This window comes from Siphateles boraxobius, unplaced genomic scaffold (genome assembly GCF_051911475.1).
Source record: "Siphateles boraxobius isolate OS27281-9 unplaced genomic scaffold, OSU_SipBor_1 5, whole genome shotgun sequence".
NCBI classification, from domain to species: domain Eukaryota; kingdom Metazoa; phylum Chordata; class Actinopteri; order Cypriniformes; family Leuciscidae; genus Siphateles; species Siphateles boraxobius.
This window is the reverse complement of record NW_027509141.1, coordinates 33,759,849-33,782,733: the sequence shown is the minus strand read 5'-3', so window position 1 is coordinate 33,782,733 and position 22,885 is coordinate 33,759,849. Positions and strand designations below refer to the sequence as shown.

The following is a 22,885-nucleotide window of genomic DNA, read 5'->3' as shown; positions in this document are numbered from 1 at the left end:
GTTCTACAGTCCGTAGCCGTCGTGTGATATTTCCCGTATGAGAAATTTAACTTAATGCTAGGGTGAGCGAGCACGCAAAATCAAACGACCAATCAAAATTCGACTTTGTCTAACAGACTGTCCTTAATTAAAATATTATTAATTTAGCTTAATATTCACAAAAACAAGAAAATGTGTAAATGTAATTGGCAAATGTGATTTTTAAATAGCATATTTTATCAGTAAAATCTCGTTTACATTCATGGTGATCTGAGGGGGCGGGAGAGTCCCGTTGAGGGGGCGTCGCCCCCTCACGCCCCCCCGTGGCGCCGGCCCTGGATTGAAGCCTAGTAGGCCTAGGTGAGTTATAATCAGTCAGATTTAACCCTCATGAATATAATCCTTTCAATAAATAAGTAGAGGCTTCAATCACTTTTTGGCAGCTGAAATACTCCAGTATAATATGTATTTTGTCAGTCAAAAATAGTCGATCTCCGAATGCAACGTAACAAGGAGGAGAGTAAAGATGGAAAGCTTCTAAAGCTTAGTTCCATATAAATTCACGGATCATTTGTTGTTTTGTCGTTAGTGAAAATCAATATTGACCTTGTATTTGAAAAAGGATATGGAGGATCCTCATATGGAGACAGTTCATTCCAGTGGTGTAAGTTTATTTTAAAAACTGGGTGGGACATGTGTGTGAAAAAAAAAAAACATTACGATGTCTAGAAATCAATATCAATAGCAACGTTACATTGGGTTTACAATTAGTCTTGTAACGAGATCTACTAATATTGTTAGTCTTAGTTGTAGATCTCTTGCCAAGCGTGTCAGAGGTTCTGTGTTCTGGGCACTCGTATAGTTTTTTTTTTTCTTTTTTCTCATCAAATCCGAATATGTTCATCAGTGGTTACAGTAGATATCAAGCAGAGACACATTTGTGTGTTTTGTGATTTCACCGGAACGAACAGAGAGTCTCGGCAACGGCGATAGATTGAAGCGCGCGTCCGAGCGAAGACTGCGCGCGCCACAAGAGAACACTGACTACGTTTACATGCAGCCAATAACCCGTTCAAAACCGGGATATTAGCAATAACCCGGTTTTGAACGGCCATGTAAACACCGGCAAAAACCCGAATATGCTCATATCCCGGATTTTAAAAACCGGGATATTATACCTGGGGTACCCCTTTTCTAACCCGAATTTTTCGTCATGTAAACGCGCACCGGCATATCCCCATAGTGATGTGTGTTCTGCGCATGTTCTATTCGCAAGGAATCTTGGTCTTTTGAGTAGAGAAACTTCTCGGCGCATACAAAACCCCGCGTGCAGTATACCGGAAGTAAACATGGCGAGACGCAGCACAGCATACATTTGGAGCGAGGTCAGTACCAGCACCAAAGCGCAAACAAAGGCGATCGCTATCTGCCCCGAACTATTCATTATCCGCGTGCTGCTGTTGTTGTTGTCTTTGGATACAGGAAGAAGAATCGGAAATGACGCATATTGCGTCTTAAGGTTGTCCGTACGTCCAGACGCTAACCGCGCGTCGCGTTTACATCGGGATATTGCAATACGCTCTATGCACGAACGCTGCTGACGTATTTCCGGTAGGATCTCAGCCAGCGTCTTTACTTCCGCATAGCGCGAAGTGTATAGCGGCACAACTTTAATAAAATTCATTTTCTCAGAAACGGAGACAACGATTTTAGAAACTGATTCGCTAGTCGGATTTCGCACGATATGAGAGAATACTCACCCTCAAAGTTGTCGATGTAGGTCGAAATATATAATTTAAAGCCCTTCTCTTTCTTACTCTTATGTGTGACAGCTAACTGCCTCACAGTGTTGTTAACATCATTCACGTCAACCGCAGGAAGTTTTTGTAAACAGCGAGTGTAATTTGCCATTATCTCCACCTAAGGCAAACCCGGCTTCTGACGCAGCACCGGATGTAACTGGGCGGGCTGAGACAAAACGCGGAAGCGATCGTGCATAGAGCCTATTCCATGTATACAGGAGAAACTCTCTCTCACGCATGTAAACGGGTTATCCCTAATGTTTCAGAAACCCGAATAGTGACCTTAACCCGACCATAACCCGAAATTTGGCTGCATGTAAACGTAGTCATTGTATCCATGCAACCGATCGTCGCGGCAACTCAGATTGATTTAAAAAACAACACATTTTAGCGCGCTAGATCGTCTCTTATTTAATAACGAACTAAATTGATGCTCTGCTAGTTAACAGGATATGTTTTATTTATTTGTATTAGGTACATCTGTGCCTCACAATGTTTTAAAAAAAGGTGGGGGACAAATTAATATCAATCCTGAAAAAAAGTGGTGGGGCCATGTCCCACCCCTAAATTACGCCTATAGACTTCATTCACATTCGGAATGAAGAGCAATGGGTCGACCCATCTACTACCAATGGGGGGGCCGAGACTGAGATAGCTACACAGAGCTACATGGAAACATATGCACCAAACAAGCCCGTTTGAAAACTTGCTGTTTTCATGAATACAGAAGTTGGGTGACCCTCCCTCTAGTCTAAAAAAAGCTGGATGACCCTCCCCTCAACAAAGAATAAAAAAATATCACCCTCCCCTATTTTCCTCCGGTGGTCCATTTCATAAATACTGAACGGTCCCTTATCACAAGAAAAAATTTAAATAACCCATTAAACATTAACGTATTATGAAATAATTTACCTATATAGAACCTTTCTGGCATAAAGAGATCTTTCAAATTGAGTCAAGAACCATAGAGTTCTATTTAGAACCCCACTGAACCTTTTTTATAAGAGTGCATGAATGGAACATCAGAGAATCACCAGTTATAAACTCAGTATAACAACAGATTATAAAATCTGTGTCCATAATATTGATTATACAATACTTTGTTTTTTCAGTTTAAAAGAAATATGAAAGATAGCACTGAATTAGTCATACGTTCACTGTTGTTTACAGCTCTCTCTTTTGTCTTTGGCTTTGTGACGTCCTGATTTGTCGCTCTGCCGTTTAGTTGGTGGTATGAAGGTGGGTTCTGGTAAATAGTCATAAAAGATACTGTGCGGGTTACGAGTGGCCAAGCACAAACCTGCTGAGGAAACAGGAAATGACTGCTGATGTAGCACAAATACAGTTATTTAACTTTCCTATATATAACATGCATTTATACCTGATGGGGGGCTGGTGGTAATTTGGCTCTCACGCTTCCTAGCCTTGAACGTCGGGTCCAGTTCCTCTGCAATGTTGTGTAAGTGTTGGTTTTGGCTGAAAAGAGATAAACAAGGTGCAAAGATAGTGACTGTTGAAAGGAATTCTTGAGAAATGGCAGATTGTGTGAATGTGTGTGATAAAGAATGTGTGACTTACAGTGCAGTGCATGATGGGCTTGCTAGATGGTTTTCAATGGTGTAGTCTTCCTCTTCCACTGGCGAATGCAGTCCGTCTGAGTTCAGCCTCTCTCGCAGCATCTGTAGAGCCTGAAATTAAAGACGACATGGTCTGAAATATGTCCAGTTACACCAAAATTAAAATCTAAAACAAATTACAAATGAAAGGTCTATCCACATCATGAATTAAAGGGGTCACGTTACTTTTTTTATTTTTTACATATTCAACTCTCTTTAGTGTTTGTACTGTATTTTATTAAATTTTTTATTCAAAACAGTTTTATTTATTCTCATTTCTTTTCTTCCATGTAAAGCACTTTGAATTACCACTGTGTATGAAATGAGCTATATAAATAAACTTGCCTTGCCTACTGTGTATTGTTGCTGTTTGAGGTCTGCAAAGTTAGAAAGCACAAAGTCCCTCCAGCAAGAGTTCTTCTCTATATCAGTGTCACTGTTTCTGAACTCCCTGAAACGCCTCCATTGTAGTCTTGAGTTTTCTCCCGGGAACAAACACAATATTCCTCATTTAAATAATTCCTATGCATATGCCAAATAAAGGGGCGGGCCTGGTTGAGTTACTTAGTAGTGTGTTGAAACTGGCGGTTATGATAAGGCACGGGACATTTCTCAAACATGTTCGAAGCGATTAACCAATCACGACACACTGCTCGAGCTGACCAATCAGAGGACAGTGTGCTTTTCAGAAGGCGGGGCTTCATAGAGACAGGAACTAAACAGAGCGTTACTGACAGACTGGGAAAAGAGGAGCTGCAACAATGGAGAATATGGGAAAAGAAAATGTTTTGAACATTCATACATGAAAATATTCTAGTAGACCCCAAAAACAAAATTAAGACAGAGGCCGTAATGGATCCCCTATAAATGAGGAAGTCTGCAAAATATATATTGCCCACCAAAAGCGAAAGCATGTGCTTTAATGCTACATATTTTTTCAACTTAAATACTTATATACAGTAAAATAATATTTTTTTAAGTTGTAAATAAATATTATAGGTGCACGTTTTACAAGTAAATACTATTTCAGTTTTTCTGCTTTAAAATGTCCCAATTAATTCAATGTGTTACTTGCAGTTTCTTTTGAACTGTTTCTGAGCGAAAAATTTCTCTACACCATGTTTTTTTTAGTGTGTTGGAAATTAAGTTTGTTTTGCATGTTTGTATGCTTTACTGTTCACAACTGTTGAATAAAATCAATAAAATAATCAGTAGTGTTTTCATTAAGCGGATGAGGTTCGCTCAGACCTTCCTGGTTGTGGTGTTTCCTTCATCTGATGGTTCAGCTGGTCTGGTCTGGATCTCGAGGTCTTGTGGCCTGTCGGTGACTCTTCTCTGATGGCGCTGCTGCATGTAGTGTGCGATCTCCTGATGAGCATTTATTCAGCAGTTAGAGACTTATATCATCACAGCTGATCTTTCTTTAGACGTTTGAGAGTCAAGAAGAAGTATGTCATTTGATATCCTTAAGTTAATCTCCATTTCAGGAAAATATGAAGCTGTATATTGCATCTTTTTATCAATCTGTACAGTGTAATCTTAGTTATCCTGAAGATTTTTTTACCTCATCTTGGGCTACTTGAGCCGCAATGAAGTCCACCTCTGATCCAGAGCTGTGAGGAAACTGCTAAACAAAAGACATATTAATAAATACTATGCGTGTTGTTTTAGTAGCAAACTTATAATTTAGTTTTAGTAATTATTTATATACAATTAAAATATTTATTAATATTTTGAAGCTTTTATTTTTATATTTTCAGTTTTCATTAAATTTTTAGTAATTTTGTGATGTGCTTTTTTATAATAAAAAAAATATTTTATTTGAGCAATTTTAGTACTTCAACTTCAACTTATTTAATTTGAGTTTCACTTGAGTAGACATAAAAATGAATACTATGTGTGTTTTTGTATTATTTATATACTATTATAGTATTTATTCATATTTTGAAGTTGCTTTTATTTTAATATTTTCAGTTTTCATTTTAAATTTTAGTTTGAGTAATTTTGTTATACGATTATTTTATTTTATTTTATTTAGATTTAATTTGGTTTTAGTTTGAGTATGTTTATTATTTTAACTTTATTTCTGTTAGTTACCAAAGCACCATTTCTAATTTCTAATCTAACATTTCTAAGTTTTTTTAAAGGTGCTCTAAGCGATGTAGGGTGACATCACTTCTTGTTGACGTTTAAAGTATTGTCAAACAAAACGGAGGCTGGCTAGACCCCCCCTCCTCCTCGTCCGCGCACTATCCCCCCAAACCCCACCCCCAAATCCTTCTTGTTGGTTATTGGCTGGAACAGTTTGTTATGTTTCGTGGTGCGGGTTAACTCAGTTTGTTTTTGTTGCCGTGTGTGGAGCCTGGGGTGTCTGCAGAGACCACGTTTTTTTACCGTGTGTTCAGAGGACAGGCAGCTAGCGGATAATGACGAGATGTTTGCTGTATGTGACAAAAAAATGTTTTAGCATAAAAAACGCGTGACCGCTTCAAACACCTTTAAGGTTTTTATAGTTTTTTAAGTTTAATTAGCTTTAAAAAAATAATTTTTATTTCAATTACCAAATAAATACATGAAGTGGTTTTAGTTATTTAGAGTACTGCATTACCATTAAATTTCAATTTATTTTAATTTTAATTTCAAATGAAAATTCATTCAGATACTGTTAAATTCAGCAAACAAAATCAAATGTGCGTTCCCTCGTAAAGAACACAAAAGTTTTTTTATTGACTTATTATTTTTCCTCACCGCCATGTCCCATAAGGGCTCCGTATGCACAAAGATATTCACAATCTCCAAAAACAAAGTAATACTAGTCCCGAACCCTATGCAAACCTGAGTTTATACATGAAAAACTAACCCCAGCCTGATCCGAAACCAGGCTCGGTTCGAGTAGCAGACCTCAAGTGTGTGTGTAAGCAAATAAAATACATTCAATGCAACGTACATCTCTGCGAGGCAACATTTCCTCTTCCTCCTGAAGTCTACGGGCCAGCTCAGCGTCCTGAAGCACCTGCTCCCAGATTCCCAACCCTGACGGAAGGAGAACAGCCTTTTAAGACCAAAGCCTAACATAATTGTGCAACATATCTGCGTGTATCTACATTAACAATGCAATACACATTTACCTTCACATAGAGGAGAAACACAGTCATTTTCATGGTGACCAGCATCAGCCCTCTGCCGTCTCATCTCCATTTCTTCTTCTTCCTGCAGCTGTTTAGCCATTTCCTGTTCAGAAAACAATTCACACACACACATTTAATAATAAAAACGACTGACGCATCATGTGTTTTAATAGTCCAGTACAACCATAAGTCAAGTCATATTTATTTAAATAGTGCTTTACACAATACAGATAATTTCAAAGCAGATTCACATTAATAAAACAGGAAGATAACAGTGTTACTGTTGTAAAATTCATCAATTATGTATCAAATTCAATTTGAGCTGTTCTACAGAAGACAATAGTGTTGTTATTCAGCTCAAGTCAATTCAATGTTGATTCAATTCAGTTCAATAAAAGTGTTGATGTCGCAAAGTCATTAGTTTTGTTCTCATCCGATGGTGTCAGTGCAGTTATTATTACTAGTCTCTGAAAACCAAGCTGAGCAAGCCAAATATAACAGAAAATAACAAAACACATGCCTAGTGTGATATATTTCCGAGTGAAACAGTACATATCAGAAGTAAACATGAGATTTGGATTCATCCATTGGAAATAAGTTCACAAATAAGACCAGACAATTTAATTTGCTTTCATTTTAATTTTAGTTTCAGTTTTAGTAATATAGTTACATGCTTTTGTCTTGTTTTTTTTTTTAATTTAGCTTTCATTTTTAACATGCATTAAGAAAGTAAACCGTGTTCATTATTATTTAACATTGAATTTTGGCTTAACTGACAGACCAAAAGTGGCTTAACAACAGCCAAACTGAATATATCTCTAATGCATCAGGGTGGAGGAGATGTGACATTCATAATAAGACTTCAGACCACACACGAAACATAGAGACGCACACACACACACACACACACACACACACCTTGGTCTGAGTGTCAGAGTAGGCCGTTAAAGTTCCATCACGGAGTCACTCGAACAAAAGCGCATCATCTTTCAGCGCGAACACCCACCAGAGTACATGCAGACCAGACCCGTGGAAAGTACAGCTCACACACGGACACACACCTACACACACTCTATACGTGTGACGCCCACAGAGACGCTTCTCAGGACGCACCTCGCCTGAGAACTTCACTTCTGAGGCCTTATTTACACACTGACATCACGGAAGAAAACCGCATAATGCACACGAACAGTGAAGCATGTTTTATAAAGGTTCACACTGAGCAGCAGAAGTTTGGAGGACAACCATCTGACTTTGAGGATATCACTTGATCCTAACCAGTTTCCGTCAAAATACCACATTAACCACAGTCGTTGTAACTACAGTAATATCATAATAAACTCATATGGGTTTAAACAGTTTTCTGAATTTGTTTGAAGTCAACATGAAATAGGCTATAAACCGGAGGAAAATTAATAGTATTTTGTCAGAAACCATGCTTACCATGGTAAATTTTTATTTAGCACTATTACACAGGTCTGACATGTAATGTGACATTGTTGTCCTGGTTTTGTGATCCTTTATGAATTAAATAGAGTAGGAAACCAGTTTAATTTTATACACCAACAGCTTAAGCAACAGGAATGGGTGGCTAAATTAGAGAAAATAAAGACAGGAAGTGAGTTCACACATTAAAAATAACATTTAAAATCCATTATTCAATTTAAATATAAGGTACTTTTTAGTTTGAAGTTCATCTTTTGTGGTTTTCCTTAAGGAAGAGACAAAAAACACACACTATAAAGTATATACATCAGTTGTCCACTAGAGGACAGTAATGTAAAAAGGAGGTTTGGGCTCTACAGTCACACTGTTAAAGGGCCAGTTCACCCAATTTTATTTTATTTTTTTATCATTTAATCACCCTCATTTGGATATAAACCATAAAGCAGATAAGTATGAACAATGAGGACAGAATGACAACAGAACTATTAACTAAAAACTATTAATTCACTATATCTTCTGAAGCCGTAGGTTTGTGTGCCAAACAGAGTGTAGCTTAAAGTGAAAGATGAAAGAATAAAAAATTTTGGCTGCACTTGTTATTATTTCACTGATCATCCATTAAGATAGTCCCTATATTTAATTAACGGGATGTCTGGATGTTCCCTGAAGGGGGTTTTACTGCATTTCTTATAAACAGACAGAGAATTCCCCATGAAAAAGTCAATGCAATGACTACACAAATAAACACACAACATCAGAGGACGCAGTTGTGTGGGCTCATGGGTATTCCAGCACTTGAGACTGAGGGTTTACAAAACTTGTGTCCTACAGACTGAAGAGTTAAAGTAGGCTATGTGTAGTTAAGTTATAACAATCAACATGCCCTCAGCACCACGGTGAGGCATTTCTCATTGTGTGGCACCGTGGTGAAGAGTTTCCATTCTGATGCCCAGCCCCACCGGCCCACCAACTATTCAGGACTGAAGAACTCTAGTGGAAATGTGTGTGTCTAACATGCTTTTGTACAAAACACACACACACACACACACACACACACACACACACACACACACACACACACACACACACACACACACACACACACACACACACACACACACACACACACACACACACGCAGTCTCTCTCACACACACACACACACACACACACACACACACACACACACACACACACACACACACACACACGCGCGCACATACTCACGCACGCACACACACACACACACACACACACACACTCACACAGTCTCACATAGTCACACACACACACACAGTCTCTCTCTCTCTCTCTCTCTCTCTCTCTCTCTCACACACACACACACACACAGTCTCTCTCTCTCTTTCTCTCTCACACACACACACACACACACACACACTCTCTCTCACACAGTCACACACATGCACGCACGCACACACACACACACGCACACACACACAGACCACAATAGCGTGGCAGATCTATTCCGCCAGGACTAAACTTATTAACTTTGTCATATTCAATATCCATTACCATGCCAAGCACTTAGAGAGTTGTCATGACAGGCATTAAGTTACGATTTTAACCTTAACTTTTGTCTGATTATTTCACTATTCTTAACTATGCCAATGTAAAGCACTTTGAATTGATTGCAAATCAAATTTGCTAAATATAGTGATCTAAATAGACTTGCCCTGCCAGAAGTGTTTCTCCAGTGTGCTCTTGAGTGCTATGAGCTTCATGCTTTGTGAAGTGAGCATTGTTTTGAAATAGCTGGCATAGTGTTGACAAGGGTCACTCAGATAAAGTTGTCATTCTAGGAAAATATCGTCAGAAGAACAACAAGACACTGCCAAACTGCCAAGATAAAGATGGATACATTTAGCCATTACTGGAAAACTGATTTTATACCCAGAATAAGAAAAGGCTACCGCTAAACTACATTCACACGCCTAGACTTTGTTCACATGCAGGCTGGCAGAAATACAGAAAGATAATTACCAAAACCAATCTCTTCTACCCCACTAAACTGTCTAATAATACTGTCGCCACTAGGCAGAAAGGACCGTCAACACCAGGTGTCCATGCAGAACGACTACAGCCCACATCGGGGAAAAACACGGGAGTTAACGAACAGATGGACGTTCCTCTTCTGTTGAATCACCAAAATACACCAAAACACAAAAACATCACAAGATATTGCCATTTTCTGGGAGCCGGTTCTTTCCGTCCTGTCCCAGGAAATGTCCCTGTTTTACACCACGTTCAAAATACCTCACAAATAAACGGCAAAAATACAAAATCAACATAGCCCACTGGTTACCTAGATGGAAATGTTGAGATGTGCATAAATTCTAAAAGTAAACATTATACGCACGCCTTTTTTGAGGCAGATCATTTTTTATCTGATAAGAAGACATGCATGAACTATGTCGGAAACACATTCACCGGAAAAAATCCCTCAGCGTCCATCTAAAAACTGACTTTCTCTCATAAGATGATGTGGTTGGATAACTGTGTTAACCAACAGACCAATCGCATTGCACAGCATCTCAAATGTTGTTTTAGTCATTCTGAAATTCAGAGCCAAAGTCTGTCATCAAAATGGTTGGGAATAATGAGCTCCCAGAACTCTCGCAAGATTGCTTTTCATCCGTTTGAAAAGATGTATGAAAAAAGAGCCACAGTTTCTTCCCCAATTGCAACAACTCCTATATTACAGGTATTTAGCGCCAATTATCTAGGAGGTGATGGTTCTGTTCTCTTGAACACAAGGGAATGGAAACAATGCTTTATTCTTAAATGTTTTATGCCATATTCCAATTTTGAGCATAAGTTAAATTTGCAACTTTGGATGGAAACAAAGCTAATGTCTCTTTAAATAAGTCCAATTACTATAGACCATTACTTCCTCAAGACATTTTTCCAAAGGGCTCCAGACAGACGGCCTCAGAAGCCTCTTGTAAATAGTCTTTCCACACATACAGAAGCTGTGTTCATCCAGCGGGACGTGGCCTTCAGATGAGCGGTCCGCCTCCTCAGTGACAAACCACTCGTCACCCCAGAAACACCACAGACATCGCCATGGGAACACTTTCAAAAAGCACTCCTGACAACAATGATGACAAAGCTGCTCCTTTAGGAGACAGAAATGTCGCCCAACAGCTAAATAAAGGACACAAAAGAATACTTGAAGCCAATGGATATCCAACTCGGGCCTCCGTCTTCTCAGTCTCTTCAATCTTTTATGTTCTTTCTGTCTTTTATTGCTCTCTGCAAAAGCATCTCAACACAACCGCCACCTCAAACAGGTGTTTTAATCAGCTTAACATGAGGGGACAGATAATTAGCAACAGAGCAATCAACAAAACACTTGCCATTTGAACAGAAATGAATGGGAAAAATCACAGTGTTCAATATGTATAAGGGGTGTAACGATACCCTCACGTCACAATTCGATACATATCATGATACTAAACTCATGATACGATATTATTGCGATTCTCTAAGATTATGATAAAAGTTTAACAAAAAATTTACTTTTGATTAAAATGTTAACTTTAGTTTTACATTGGGGGTGGAAATGAATAGGCTTGGACTTGGTGCTGGAAACCCAATGCACCGGAAAATGGGGACTCAATATACAATATTCATGATTCTGAAGCTGAAAATACAGAATTCTTTTAGACGAGTATGCTTGCACTCTGTCACTCACTAGATATATTTAAAATAATGTAGGCCATTTATTGCTGCTAACATCAGACATTTGGCATTATCAGGACACAAATATTCCCATGTCCCCATTGCATTATTATACTTTGTATTCAACATTAACACTAAAACTCTAATTTTCATATTGAGTGAACTATACACAATACAGATTGTCACCATCCACGATACATATTGTTGCCTTTTTATATTGCAATATATTGTGACACATGAATGTATTGTGGTTCAATATGGTGCCAATCATCTTTCTGATAGAGATGTTGCCTGTTCTATTTACCCTAGAATGAGCATGGACCAGATTCTAAGCTTTATTTGAGCTAAAGAAGCAACATTTATGATACCAAACATCTGATAATCATAATCAAAATAAGTGCGCAGCCATCTTTAAAATTTTGTCTTTGAACTTCCATTTTTGCTGTTGCTCTGTATATTTCTATGACATCGCTGTCGAAGAGTAATTAGCTGGTAAAGTGGAGTTACAGGGTTGGTTCACCCAAAAATATATATATTTTTCAATATATCAAAAGAATATATTTTGAAGAACGTTGGTAACCAAGACAGTTGACGGTAGCCATAAAAAACTTCTTTTTATGTGTAACGTTGTCATGTTTTGATGAAACACACCTCATCCTCTTCCTCTCGTCTCCTGGCCTCCTCAGCACACCTCTGGAGCTCGTCCTGAATCAGCTGTGCATATCTACAGTCCTCTTCCTCCCTGAAAACCACACAGAGCTTTTGAAGGATTCAATATATGATATGATATTTATAATGTATGCTTTTTGCAGTCCTCTTTTGAACTGGCTGCAATATCATGTACACTATTCAGTAAGTAATTAATACTTTTATTCAGCAAATGATGCATTAATTTGTAATTAAAGTCTTTTGTATCGTTATAAATGCTATAACAATCAAATGTGACAGTAATAGCATTTATAACGATACCAAAGGCTTCTATTACAAATTAATGCATCATTTGCTGAATAAAATTATTAATTACTTACTGAATAGTGTACATGATATTGCAACCAGCTCAAAAGAGGACTTGATATTTATAATATATGCTATATTTATAATATATAATATTATTTATATGATATTTATAATATATGGTTTTTGCAGTCCTCTTTTGGGCTGGTTGCAATATCATGTACACTAATCAGTAAGTAATCAATACTTTTATTCAGCAAATGATGCATTAAATTAATCAAACGTGACATTAATAGCATTTATAACGATACAAAAGGCCTCTATTACCAATTAATGCAACACAACTGTTTTCAAGATTGATAATAATAAGAAATGTTCCTTGAGCAGTAAATCAGCATATTAGAATGATTCCTGAAGAATCATGTAACACTGAAGACTGGAGTAATGATGCTGAAAATACAGCTTTGCACCAAGGGAATAAATTACATTTAAAACATTATCCAAAGAGAAAACTGTTAAATTGAATTATAATAATATCTCACAATTTTTACTATATTTTTGATCGAATAAATGCAGCCATTGGTGAGCATAAGAGACTTCTTTCAAAAAAAGTCTTAACGACGCCAAAATATTTGTATATGGTTTTTGTACACAATCCTAAACAAGTTCATGCACCATACAAGTGGAAAAAGCAAACTCTCCTGAGTCATGTCACACTGATTACTCATTTACTCTCAAGCCAAACATTAATTCCTGTGTTTTGTAACTTACACATCACAATATACAAACTAATCAAGTTACGCAACACAATGAGTCAAGCATCTGTTTTCCACATAGTCATTTGCATAGCCTAAATGTCAGTGGTATAGTGATGTTCCTGACTGAGTAATTCGGGAAGCGTGTCGAGGCCTGAGGATTCTTACAGCTGCCGCAGGTTTCGGCTGAGATCCACTCGCTGTTCCTCTTCCTCCTGAAGCCTCCGGGCCAAACGAACATCATTCTGCACCGCCTGGTTCTTCTGCAGGTTGGTGCTGTAAAACTGCTCAACTGAGATGAAAAAGGTGAATCAGGCTCTGGCCTATTTTAACCCAGTAAAATTATAAAGGACGAGCAAGATTACAGGACGTAGATGCTTATACTCACTCTCCTGCTCTTGAAGACTGTGAGCCAGAGCGCCGTCCTCTAACACAGAGAAACATTGGCACACTGCGGGGGGGAAACACAAAATTATAGGCAAGAGTGTTAAACTAAATTAACAGGTCATTAAAGGTTTAATTATAGGGATTTTACCACAGTAAAATTACTGTAATCTTTATAACACGGGACAACAGCAATGTTACTGATACTAATGTACAATGCATTTATTTGATTAATAATCACAATTCTCTCATCAAATAAAATGGTTAATTTGCTGAATTGTAGTCTAATTGGTGCAATTTAAAATTCAAATAGTCACACATTTGTCTATTTCAAGCAATTTACAGTTAAAAAAGGCTCATCAAATCAGATTTTTTTGAGCTAGAAATATTCAGTTTATAAACATTTCATTCTAATATAGTCCATAATTTCACATGAGAGACTAAAGGCATGTTAACATTCATAAAACTACAAGCAATTAATTTTAAGTCACTGTCATTCTTTTCAGCACAAAAGTGAAATAACTTGAAATAACTTTATTTGAGAAAAGTCTGCATTATTTGCATGGCAAAAATAAAATGACCACCTGCTGAAAGCAGGGATTTTGTGTATATTCATCACGGGCACGGTTGTTATTGTTGACTGAAACGATAACTAATACAATTTTTTTTTGATAAATTAAATAATGCTGAAATATCATAAAATATAAATATTAGATGAAAAACTTAAAATAAAATTTTCTAACGGAAATTAGAAATGTTGCCTTTGATAACTAACTGAATTAATTAAATTTAAGCGCTAAAATTACTGTACTAAAACTGAAAAAAATAAAAGCCTATAAAAAAGCGAATTATTTTTTTTATAAACACTATAATAGTATATATATAATAATAAAATAACTCTGATAATGGCAGTAGCAATGAATCAAATGATGAAGAAGTGCATTATAACCAGGAATTAAGCTATCGCTAATGCCAACATGCATAATTTAAAACACTTTCCCCATTATAATAAAGCTGATTCAGGAGTCAGGATTGCAGTGACGCTGTAAAGTCTATCTTGGTAATAATCTTCTGCATCCTCCTCCACATCTTGGCACTCAGAACTGGCCTGCAAGTTATTGTGCAAATTAAGCTGAATAATTTAATTACTCAAAATTAATTTTGAGTGGCATATTTGTGCAATTATTTACCTGCTTGACAGTTTGTGCCAATTAACAATGTTATCAGTGCATGGAATTCATTCACTAAGACCGGTTTATGTTTTGCTAATAATGCCAAACTGGGGCCAAAACAGGAAAACTACTGCCAAGCCAACTGGGTCAACAACTTTAACACAATGGCTCAGAGGAAAAGCACATAATGCCCAATAATCTTACAGAGGTGTGTCAATGTGAACGACCAAAACCGCTCACTCAAATGCCATTTCTGACAGGAGTCCACTGATCGACTATTAAACAATAGCAACCTGAAGAAAGACATCCAAGCAAACACACACAAGGCTCTGCTGAAGATCAAATAAAACCTTGCACATTAAACACACATTCAATGACAACACTCCTTCTCTCTCTGTCTCACGCTCTCTTTATAAGTGTGGAAAAATCAGTGAGCTAATAAAAGCTCACGAACTCTCACACAAGCATGCTAAACATCAGAGTCATAAAATCTGACACTCCATTATAAGAGACTTCTAATTACAGATCTGTCAGTGCTGTAGCACATTTATAGACATATTAAATGCTAACAAAGAAGTCTATGACAAGGTAACACAGGTATATATACTGTATGTAAGATTCTATAAACTCAGCTACTATTCTTAAGAAATACTAGTCTCAAGATAATTCTTTTTTTATTTTGCATTAGATTTACCGTTTGTAAAGATGTGCCTGCGTCCATTCGTCAAACTCCGTCTACTGTCATGAAGCACATACGCACACGTGTGTGAGCTCATCCTATATCAGTCCGTCATGCTCTTCTGTTAGTAAACAGCACTGGTGCTCAAGCAGATGCGGATTTAACAAAAAAAAAGAGAAAAAGTTAGGAAAAACCCCAGCTGGTTCTGTAGGCACCTCCACCCTGATCCGGGATGGAAAAGCTGACATGGCCACTCTCGGACAGAAGCTTGTTTCATAAAGGTTGGCATACTCACAGTTAAACTAAATGCTGTGCAAAGGTTTTTGTGCATAACAAGAGCCAATGTTGAGCAACTTAAAATAAGAACCGGTTTCAAAACAGAAATAGTGACCTGCATATTCCTGAAACCAATGGAAACAGCTTTGATGCCTTTATAATGATGTTATTATTAAAATATTATTTTAATCACAGCTGAGGATGAGGGAAAATGTAGCAATAGTTATGAAAATTGAACTTCAGTGACTTAAATGACCTCAATATATATAAAAAAAGAGTTAATTATTATTAAAGTGGTCTAAGGCTTTTTGTTCAGTTATTTACTTTTTTCTTTAACACTTTTGAATAGTCTCTTATGCTCAGTAAGGCTGCATTTATTTGAGTTATTTAAAAAACAGTAATACCGTGAAATATTATATTACAATTTAAAATAACTGTTTTCTATTTTGATATATTATAAAATGTAATTTATTCCTGCGATCAAAGCTGAATTTTCAGCATCATTACTCCACTCTTTCTTGAGTTTTACATAGTCCTTCACAAATTAATCTAATACGCTGATTTGCTGATTATTGTCAATGTTAAAAAAAGGTTGTGCTGCTTAATATATTTTTGTGGAGACCATATTCATATTATATTTTTCAAGATTCTTTAATGAATAGGCATCAAACGAACAGCATTTATTTGAAAAGAAATCTTCTGTAACATTAAATGTCTTTGCTGTCACTTTCCATAAATTTAATGCATCTTTACTGAATAAAAGTATACGTTTGGATAAGTTTCTTTTTAAAAAAAATCTTCCCTGACCTCAAATGGTAATGTGGTTTTATGGTACGATTTTAAAGCTCATCAAGCCCTGTTCATTATATTCTTTTATTGTACATAAAAATAACAATGTGAACATTATTCATAACATATGCTATTGTTCTTCACAGAAGAAAGAAAGTCAAATGGGTTTAGAATGATATGAGGATGAGTAAATTATTAAAAGAGTAAATTAATAATTCAGGAATCACTTATGGGCCATCCAAAATCACATGCTGTCTGATAGGCCTACTACTTTTGAATTTAAATTTACATTTGCAATCGTTAAAACAAAGGGTGTTCTATATAGTATGAATAATATTCGGATACTACTCTGTTGCCGTACTGTTTTTCACACACTATATAGTAGAGAAGTATCTGATTTTGTACGCAATGTTGCACTTTTGCTTTAAAAGCAAATATTTCTGACAGCCATATAAATTAGCGCCACCTGGAGGTGAAAAGTGAACAATGCTAATTTTGTTAGAATAAATGTTTACGAGGTGTAAGAATAAATAACGTCCGCCCTTAAAGAGACAGAGGACGATGAAGGGTGGTTAAGCGTGCATTTGTTGGGATAAGGGATTGTTGTGACCCCCACAGCTGAGCCGAGGCCCCCGGGACAAACAGATGGTGCTATTCAAGTCCCAGAAACAAAGAGAACAGAGTAAAGACAGTAATCGGGACCCCTGCATGAAACTATCAAGCGTCTTTTCCTGTATGCTGCTCTCCTCTTTCACTCACTTTCTCCTGCAGTTCTTTGTCTATATTTGGCACGAGAAGCAGAAGCAGAAGCTATAAATATCCGGCAGCGAAGTTAAGGGAGGTACACACACATGAACTCAAAGAAACAGGTCAGAAGCACTGCAACAAAACCCAGTTAGTTTCAGGAGCGCATATAAGGCCTTAAAATGCATTGTGGGTAGGCATCTTACAGGGTTTGTGTTTATATAGTGTCCCGTTTCATGCACAGTCAGTCTGTCTGCTTTATAGGAACAACTATACAGCCGTGCATAGGTTTATATGATCAACCAAACTGCCTTCTTGTTTGCAGATTTTTGATGTAAACGGATTTAAACTGTAGGTCTGTATTTGTGTGCAGTTCATCTAAATTCTCCTGCACTTGACCTCTTTCCTGGCTCCAGCTTTATAGGCCAAACGGGAGAAGATTGTAATCTGGGCCCAAATCCTGTTTAAGAAACAGGAACGCTGGGAAGCTCTTGAGCTCATCCAGGGCGGATAAGAGGACGAGTGTGTGGACGGACGCTTCAGCACTTATCAGCAGCACACAACTCTCTCTCGCTTGATCTGTCCTGGTCTCACATCACATTCCTGAGCGCTGATCTCATCTCCTACAACACACAACAGCAGCGCTGCCAAACAACATCTGAGACAACAGCAAACCTGCACACGAATATCAGCCAGGTGCTGATTAAGCATTCAGACAGGTTTGCCCCTCATTTTTGAATACCATTTAAATACTTTTCCTTTCACTAAACTGAAAGATTATGGATATTTACATGCAAGTTTGCTGCATAAATAGTTTTCACAAGTGCATTTTCTTCCAGCATGCAGTAGCTGAGATGAAGAATAGTCAGCAACAGTTAGACCTTGTTCAAACTAATATGTTTTAGTTTGAAAACACATCTTTTTCTCTCTGTTTTGGGCACACTGAGAGGTGTTTTTGTCCAGCAAGCTTTTTGAAAACGTGAATTTCTGAAAAACGGTGACGTCACGCGCATGTGTTATGTTCAGTCTATAGGTGTGAAATGTTGTCAATAATGATAATTATTGTTAAGGTTTTTTTTTTACTCAAGCATTTAATAAAAATAAATAAATAAATAAAGTCTATAGGTGTGTAGTGTTTCTTTAAAAGTGACATCGCCATCTACTGGCCTGGCAGCAGAATACAGTGTTTTTAAGTCGTTTTCACGGATTCTTGTGAATGGGGATCGTTTTACCAGCGTTGTCGTCTGTATGCAGAAAAAAGCAAAAGGAAAAATGTACGTACGTTTTTAGAACATTGTTGTCGTGTAAATGTACGCTTAGTCAATAACCACACTGCTTACACCACACTTACAATTACAGGTTTTCTAGAATAGATCAAGCGTGCCATCATAGCTCATAGCCTACATTATTACTTCTTGTGTTTTTCAAACTGATCGTTAACTCTTTCCCCGCCAGCTTTTTAAAAAATGTTGCCAGCCAGCGACATTTTCACACAACTTTCATGGGCCCCGGAATATTGTTGTATGAATATCTGAACAATATCAAAAGAAAGAACAGAAATTCTGCTTAAAAAAATTCTAGCTTAATTCATTCTTTTTTTTTTTAAACACATGAATATGGGCGTTTTGAACAAAAAGCTGATAAAATCGCATTTTTGTCAAAGACTTCGTTCGGATCGGATTCAGAACGATGATTAAACCAGATCGAGTCCATAAACACCCACAAACTTCACAGTCCGATTCCTGAGTCGACATTTAAAGCTACACTGTGTAACTTTTTTAGTTTATTCTTAGCTAAAAACACTTAGTTCTTTCAAAAATATATGTGCTCATTAATGTATATTTACTTCGTTCAAGTAATAAAGTATTCTCGTGAGTGTATAATATGCCATTGAAAATACATACGGGTGGGGGGTTCTAATGTCGGTCGCCATGTTGCCCCTCCATCTTGAAAGTACATTAGCCAAAGAGGGACATACCCGTTAATTCAAGCTTCGCCTTTCGCGTTTTAACACTCGATGGCACCGTGTCGATCTCAAGAGGGGGATTGCTTGAGACTGATATATAAAAACCTGAAAGCCTTTTTGAAAGTCTGTTGCTGATGGAGGATCACTCTTATTCTCGAGGATACGTATCAGAGTCGCCAAGGAAGCGAAAAAGAGAATTAAGACGGCAAGGCAACAGGCAAATCAACAAGACAAAAGTAAATATTGGAGTGGCCTTTCCAAGATGGAAAGAGCTCATGACGAGCAACGATTTTAAAAAGGATGCCGACGTTGCCTGCTTTCTTCTCGACAGGTAACGTTAATTAAGCCTGTTTGTGTATATTGGAAGTTGCTTGGCTAATTATATCATGGTGTGCTGTGCATAACGCTAGAACGACATCTAGGATAGGTTTCCTCGCGTCAATGATGAAAAGTATTGTTTACCTTGTAACATAAATCCGTGTTCTATGACGGATAACATGTGATTAATATTTTAATGGCGCTATAATTTGTAGGCTATAAGTTATATGTAGGCACTTTAAATTTTAGTTATTTTTCATTTATTTTACTTTATACACAATTAACGTAGCCTAATGTGATAATGCAGTTGTAATGCTGCATTCCAATCTTGGACTACATTGGCCACCGTAGGAGTTAAAACGAAATCGGAATTGAGAGGAACAGAAACTAATATTCACTGGATGGTCATATACCTTTTCACCGCTAGATGGGGGTAAAAATCACACAGTGTAGCTTTAATGTTGCATTAGTAATTGCATAAGTAATGCCTCTAATCGCTTCTTTTTCGATTGATTTTGGACCCGGAGATTCTGTCCTCTTCCTGAATATCTGTTATAGCGCCCCCTAGGGAAAACATGGACTGCTGGAAAATTTCGTCAATGGCGGGGAAAGAGTTAAACCAACATTGCAACATGGAACCAATTTTAAAACATATGGTTCCCTTTTCAAATACAATTACACAGACACTTCTAACATGCATACCTGAGAAGATAGCAAAAGAAGTAAAGATGCAAAACAGAAAAAGCCATACCGTCATAAACACCGGGCAGGGGAGATTTGTCGATGTCGGTTTCTGCCATAACTGATAGACACTGAGCTCACAGTCTCATGATGTTGTGAAGAAACCTGTAGCATCAAACAAACATGAGAACTGAAATTCAGATTATATTTAAAATAATTTTGCAGGTTACTAGTACCACTACAACAATTTCTTATGACTGGAAACAATCAGTACGACTTCTATAACATGCCAGCAGCCGTAATCTAATCTCCATAAATCCTGGACCAATAACACACATTGTGTCAAGGATAAAGACGTTGGCAAAGTTCTTATTTCCTCCGGAGTTTGTTTCCCGTTTGTGAGCCATTAATCTTATTTTGAAAAGCTTAGGGAAGTATTTCTAACAAGAAAGCACAAATATAATCATTCAGATCACCAGAATTATCATCAAATATAATTATCATCGAAATACATTAAGGTTTAGCCGTCGGGTAAGAATGACCTTGTAAGGAATATCATAATGCAAACTGCTACCAACACTTAAATCAATGCAATACACTATAATATATAATATATATAAAAACAACATGGAATACCACTCTAATGTCTTAAAGACATACAGTATTACAGAAAACAGTAATATCTGAGAAATCTTAAAGGGATAGTTCACCCAAAAATGAAAACTATGTCATCATTTACTCACCCTTATGTTGTTCCAAACCTGTATGCGTTTCTTTCTTCTGTTCAACACAAAAGAAGATATTTTGAAGAATGTAAACAGACAGTTGATGGTAGCCACTGACTTCCATAGTAGGAAAAGAAATACCATGGAAGACAATGGCTATCATCAACTTTCTGTTGATCAACATCCCTCAAAATATATTTTGTTTTAACAGAAGAAACTCGTACATGTTTGGAGTAAATGATGACAGAATTTTCATTTTTGAGTGAACTATCCCTTTAAAGTGCATGAATTCAGGGAAGCTGATTTCCACATTTTATCCAAACACATTAGTAAGTAAGTTTTACATCTCAAAAACTGATTTGAACAATTATTGGTCCCATTTTAATAATGTCCTACAGAGTTCTCATCACATTAATACACTAGGTCAAACATTCAGTTTTAGTTTGATGTTTCTATAATCACTAAAAGTATTAATGAACCATCAACAGTAAACTGTATATAGCATATAAACAGTTATATCATGTTAAATTTCTACTTTTGTTGAGCTGCGCTATAAATGTGCTTCAAAAATAATTAAAAAGTTATTAAAAAACAAACTTACCCTCTTCTGTCACTCCAGACACGCGCAGATCCGTGAAAGTCGCGTCTCTCTCTCTCTCTCTCTCTCTCTCTCTCTCTCTCTCTCTCTCTCTCTCTCTCTCTCTCACACACACACACACACACACACACATATACATAGGCCTACATACACACACGCTTGATTTTAGACGTGACACAATACTACACACACACACACACACACGCGCGCGCGCGCGCGCACTCGTGTGCAGTATGCCTGCAGTCTGTCACTCACAGGAGCACCTTCCCTCCAGAACGAGACCCGTGTCCTCAGTTCTTCATGTTTAGGCTGTTTTTCCTGACACACAATAACAGTTTGAGTTGGGTTGCTACTTTTGTTCTCAGTCAAAACAAAGAGAAACATGTGGAGTTTCCCACGAGCCTCGCGCGCCCCCTGCTGGTCATTTCGAGGAGCTCTTTCACATGTGACCCTGTTCATATATTTTAGGACATGTTGTGTTATGACAGTTTCGGGGCACTAAAGAATTTTTGGAGAAATCAATACTTTTATTCAGCAAGGATGCATTGAATTAATAAAAAAAGATACAGAAATGACTTGTACATGGTTACAAAACCTAAAAATACATTGTCCACAAACTATTCTATAATAATTATATGAATTAAAATGCTGTTATCTTGAACTTTATAATCATTAAACAATCCTGAAAAAATGCATCATGGTTCTCACAAAAATATGAAGCAGCACAACCGTTTATAATATTGATGGCAATGTATTTATAATACAATATAATTGGCCTCTTAATGTATTTGGCACATTTGTTTGTACTATATACAATATGTTCAAAACTAACTACTTTTTGCACTTAAAGTGTGATAGTTTATGTGATAGTGCTTTTATAAAGAGGTTACTATATAATAAAAATATTAAGAAAGTTATTTTATTCAGCAAATTCATGAAGTGACAGGCTACAGAGTAACGTATGAATGGATATTTTACACTATTTGTTTTGTTACCTACAATGCAGTATTGACCGATTTTAATAACATCCTATATAATATGCCTACTCAACCGGTCATTAGTAGAAAGTATATTTGAAGAGGCAGAAAAGGATATTTAATTTATACAGTGGCTCCAAAAATTATTAAGACACTTACGTAGGTCACAGACGGATGGACGGATGGACAAATAG

The 22,885-nt window shown here is 37.0% G+C and overlaps 1 protein-coding gene across 9 annotated transcripts; it reads right to left on the bottom strand.

Annotated features, from left to right (window-relative positions):
* Window positions 1-633: 633 nt before the first annotated feature.
* ccdc50b (coiled-coil domain containing 50b) lies at window positions 634-22,086 on the bottom strand. Of its 9 annotated transcripts, none has more exons than XM_077204095.1 (12): window positions 21,718-22,086; window positions 20,462-20,556; window positions 13,771-13,833; window positions 13,551-13,674; window positions 12,325-12,415; window positions 6,526-6,628; window positions 6,345-6,430; window positions 4,962-5,021; window positions 4,646-4,765; window positions 3,360-3,469; window positions 3,163-3,257; window positions 634-3,084 (listed from the first exon to the last, which is right to left on the bottom strand). In XM_077204095.1, exons 2-12 carry the CDS (start codon window positions 20,508-20,510, stop codon window positions 2,936-2,938), a joined length of 1,050 nt encoding a protein of 349 aa, XP_077060210.1. In that variant the 5' UTR covers window positions 20,511-20,556; window positions 21,718-22,086; the 3' UTR covers window positions 634-2,935. The 9 variants fall into 9 exon arrangements, with proteins under 9 accessions (XP_077060210.1, XP_077060209.1, XP_077060211.1 ...); XM_077204094.1 differs by having other exon boundaries at window positions 634-3,081; window positions 4,962-5,024; window positions 21,718-22,044; XM_077204096.1 differs by having other exon boundaries at window positions 634-3,081; window positions 21,718-22,044.
* Window positions 22,087-22,885: the final 799 nt, after the last annotated feature.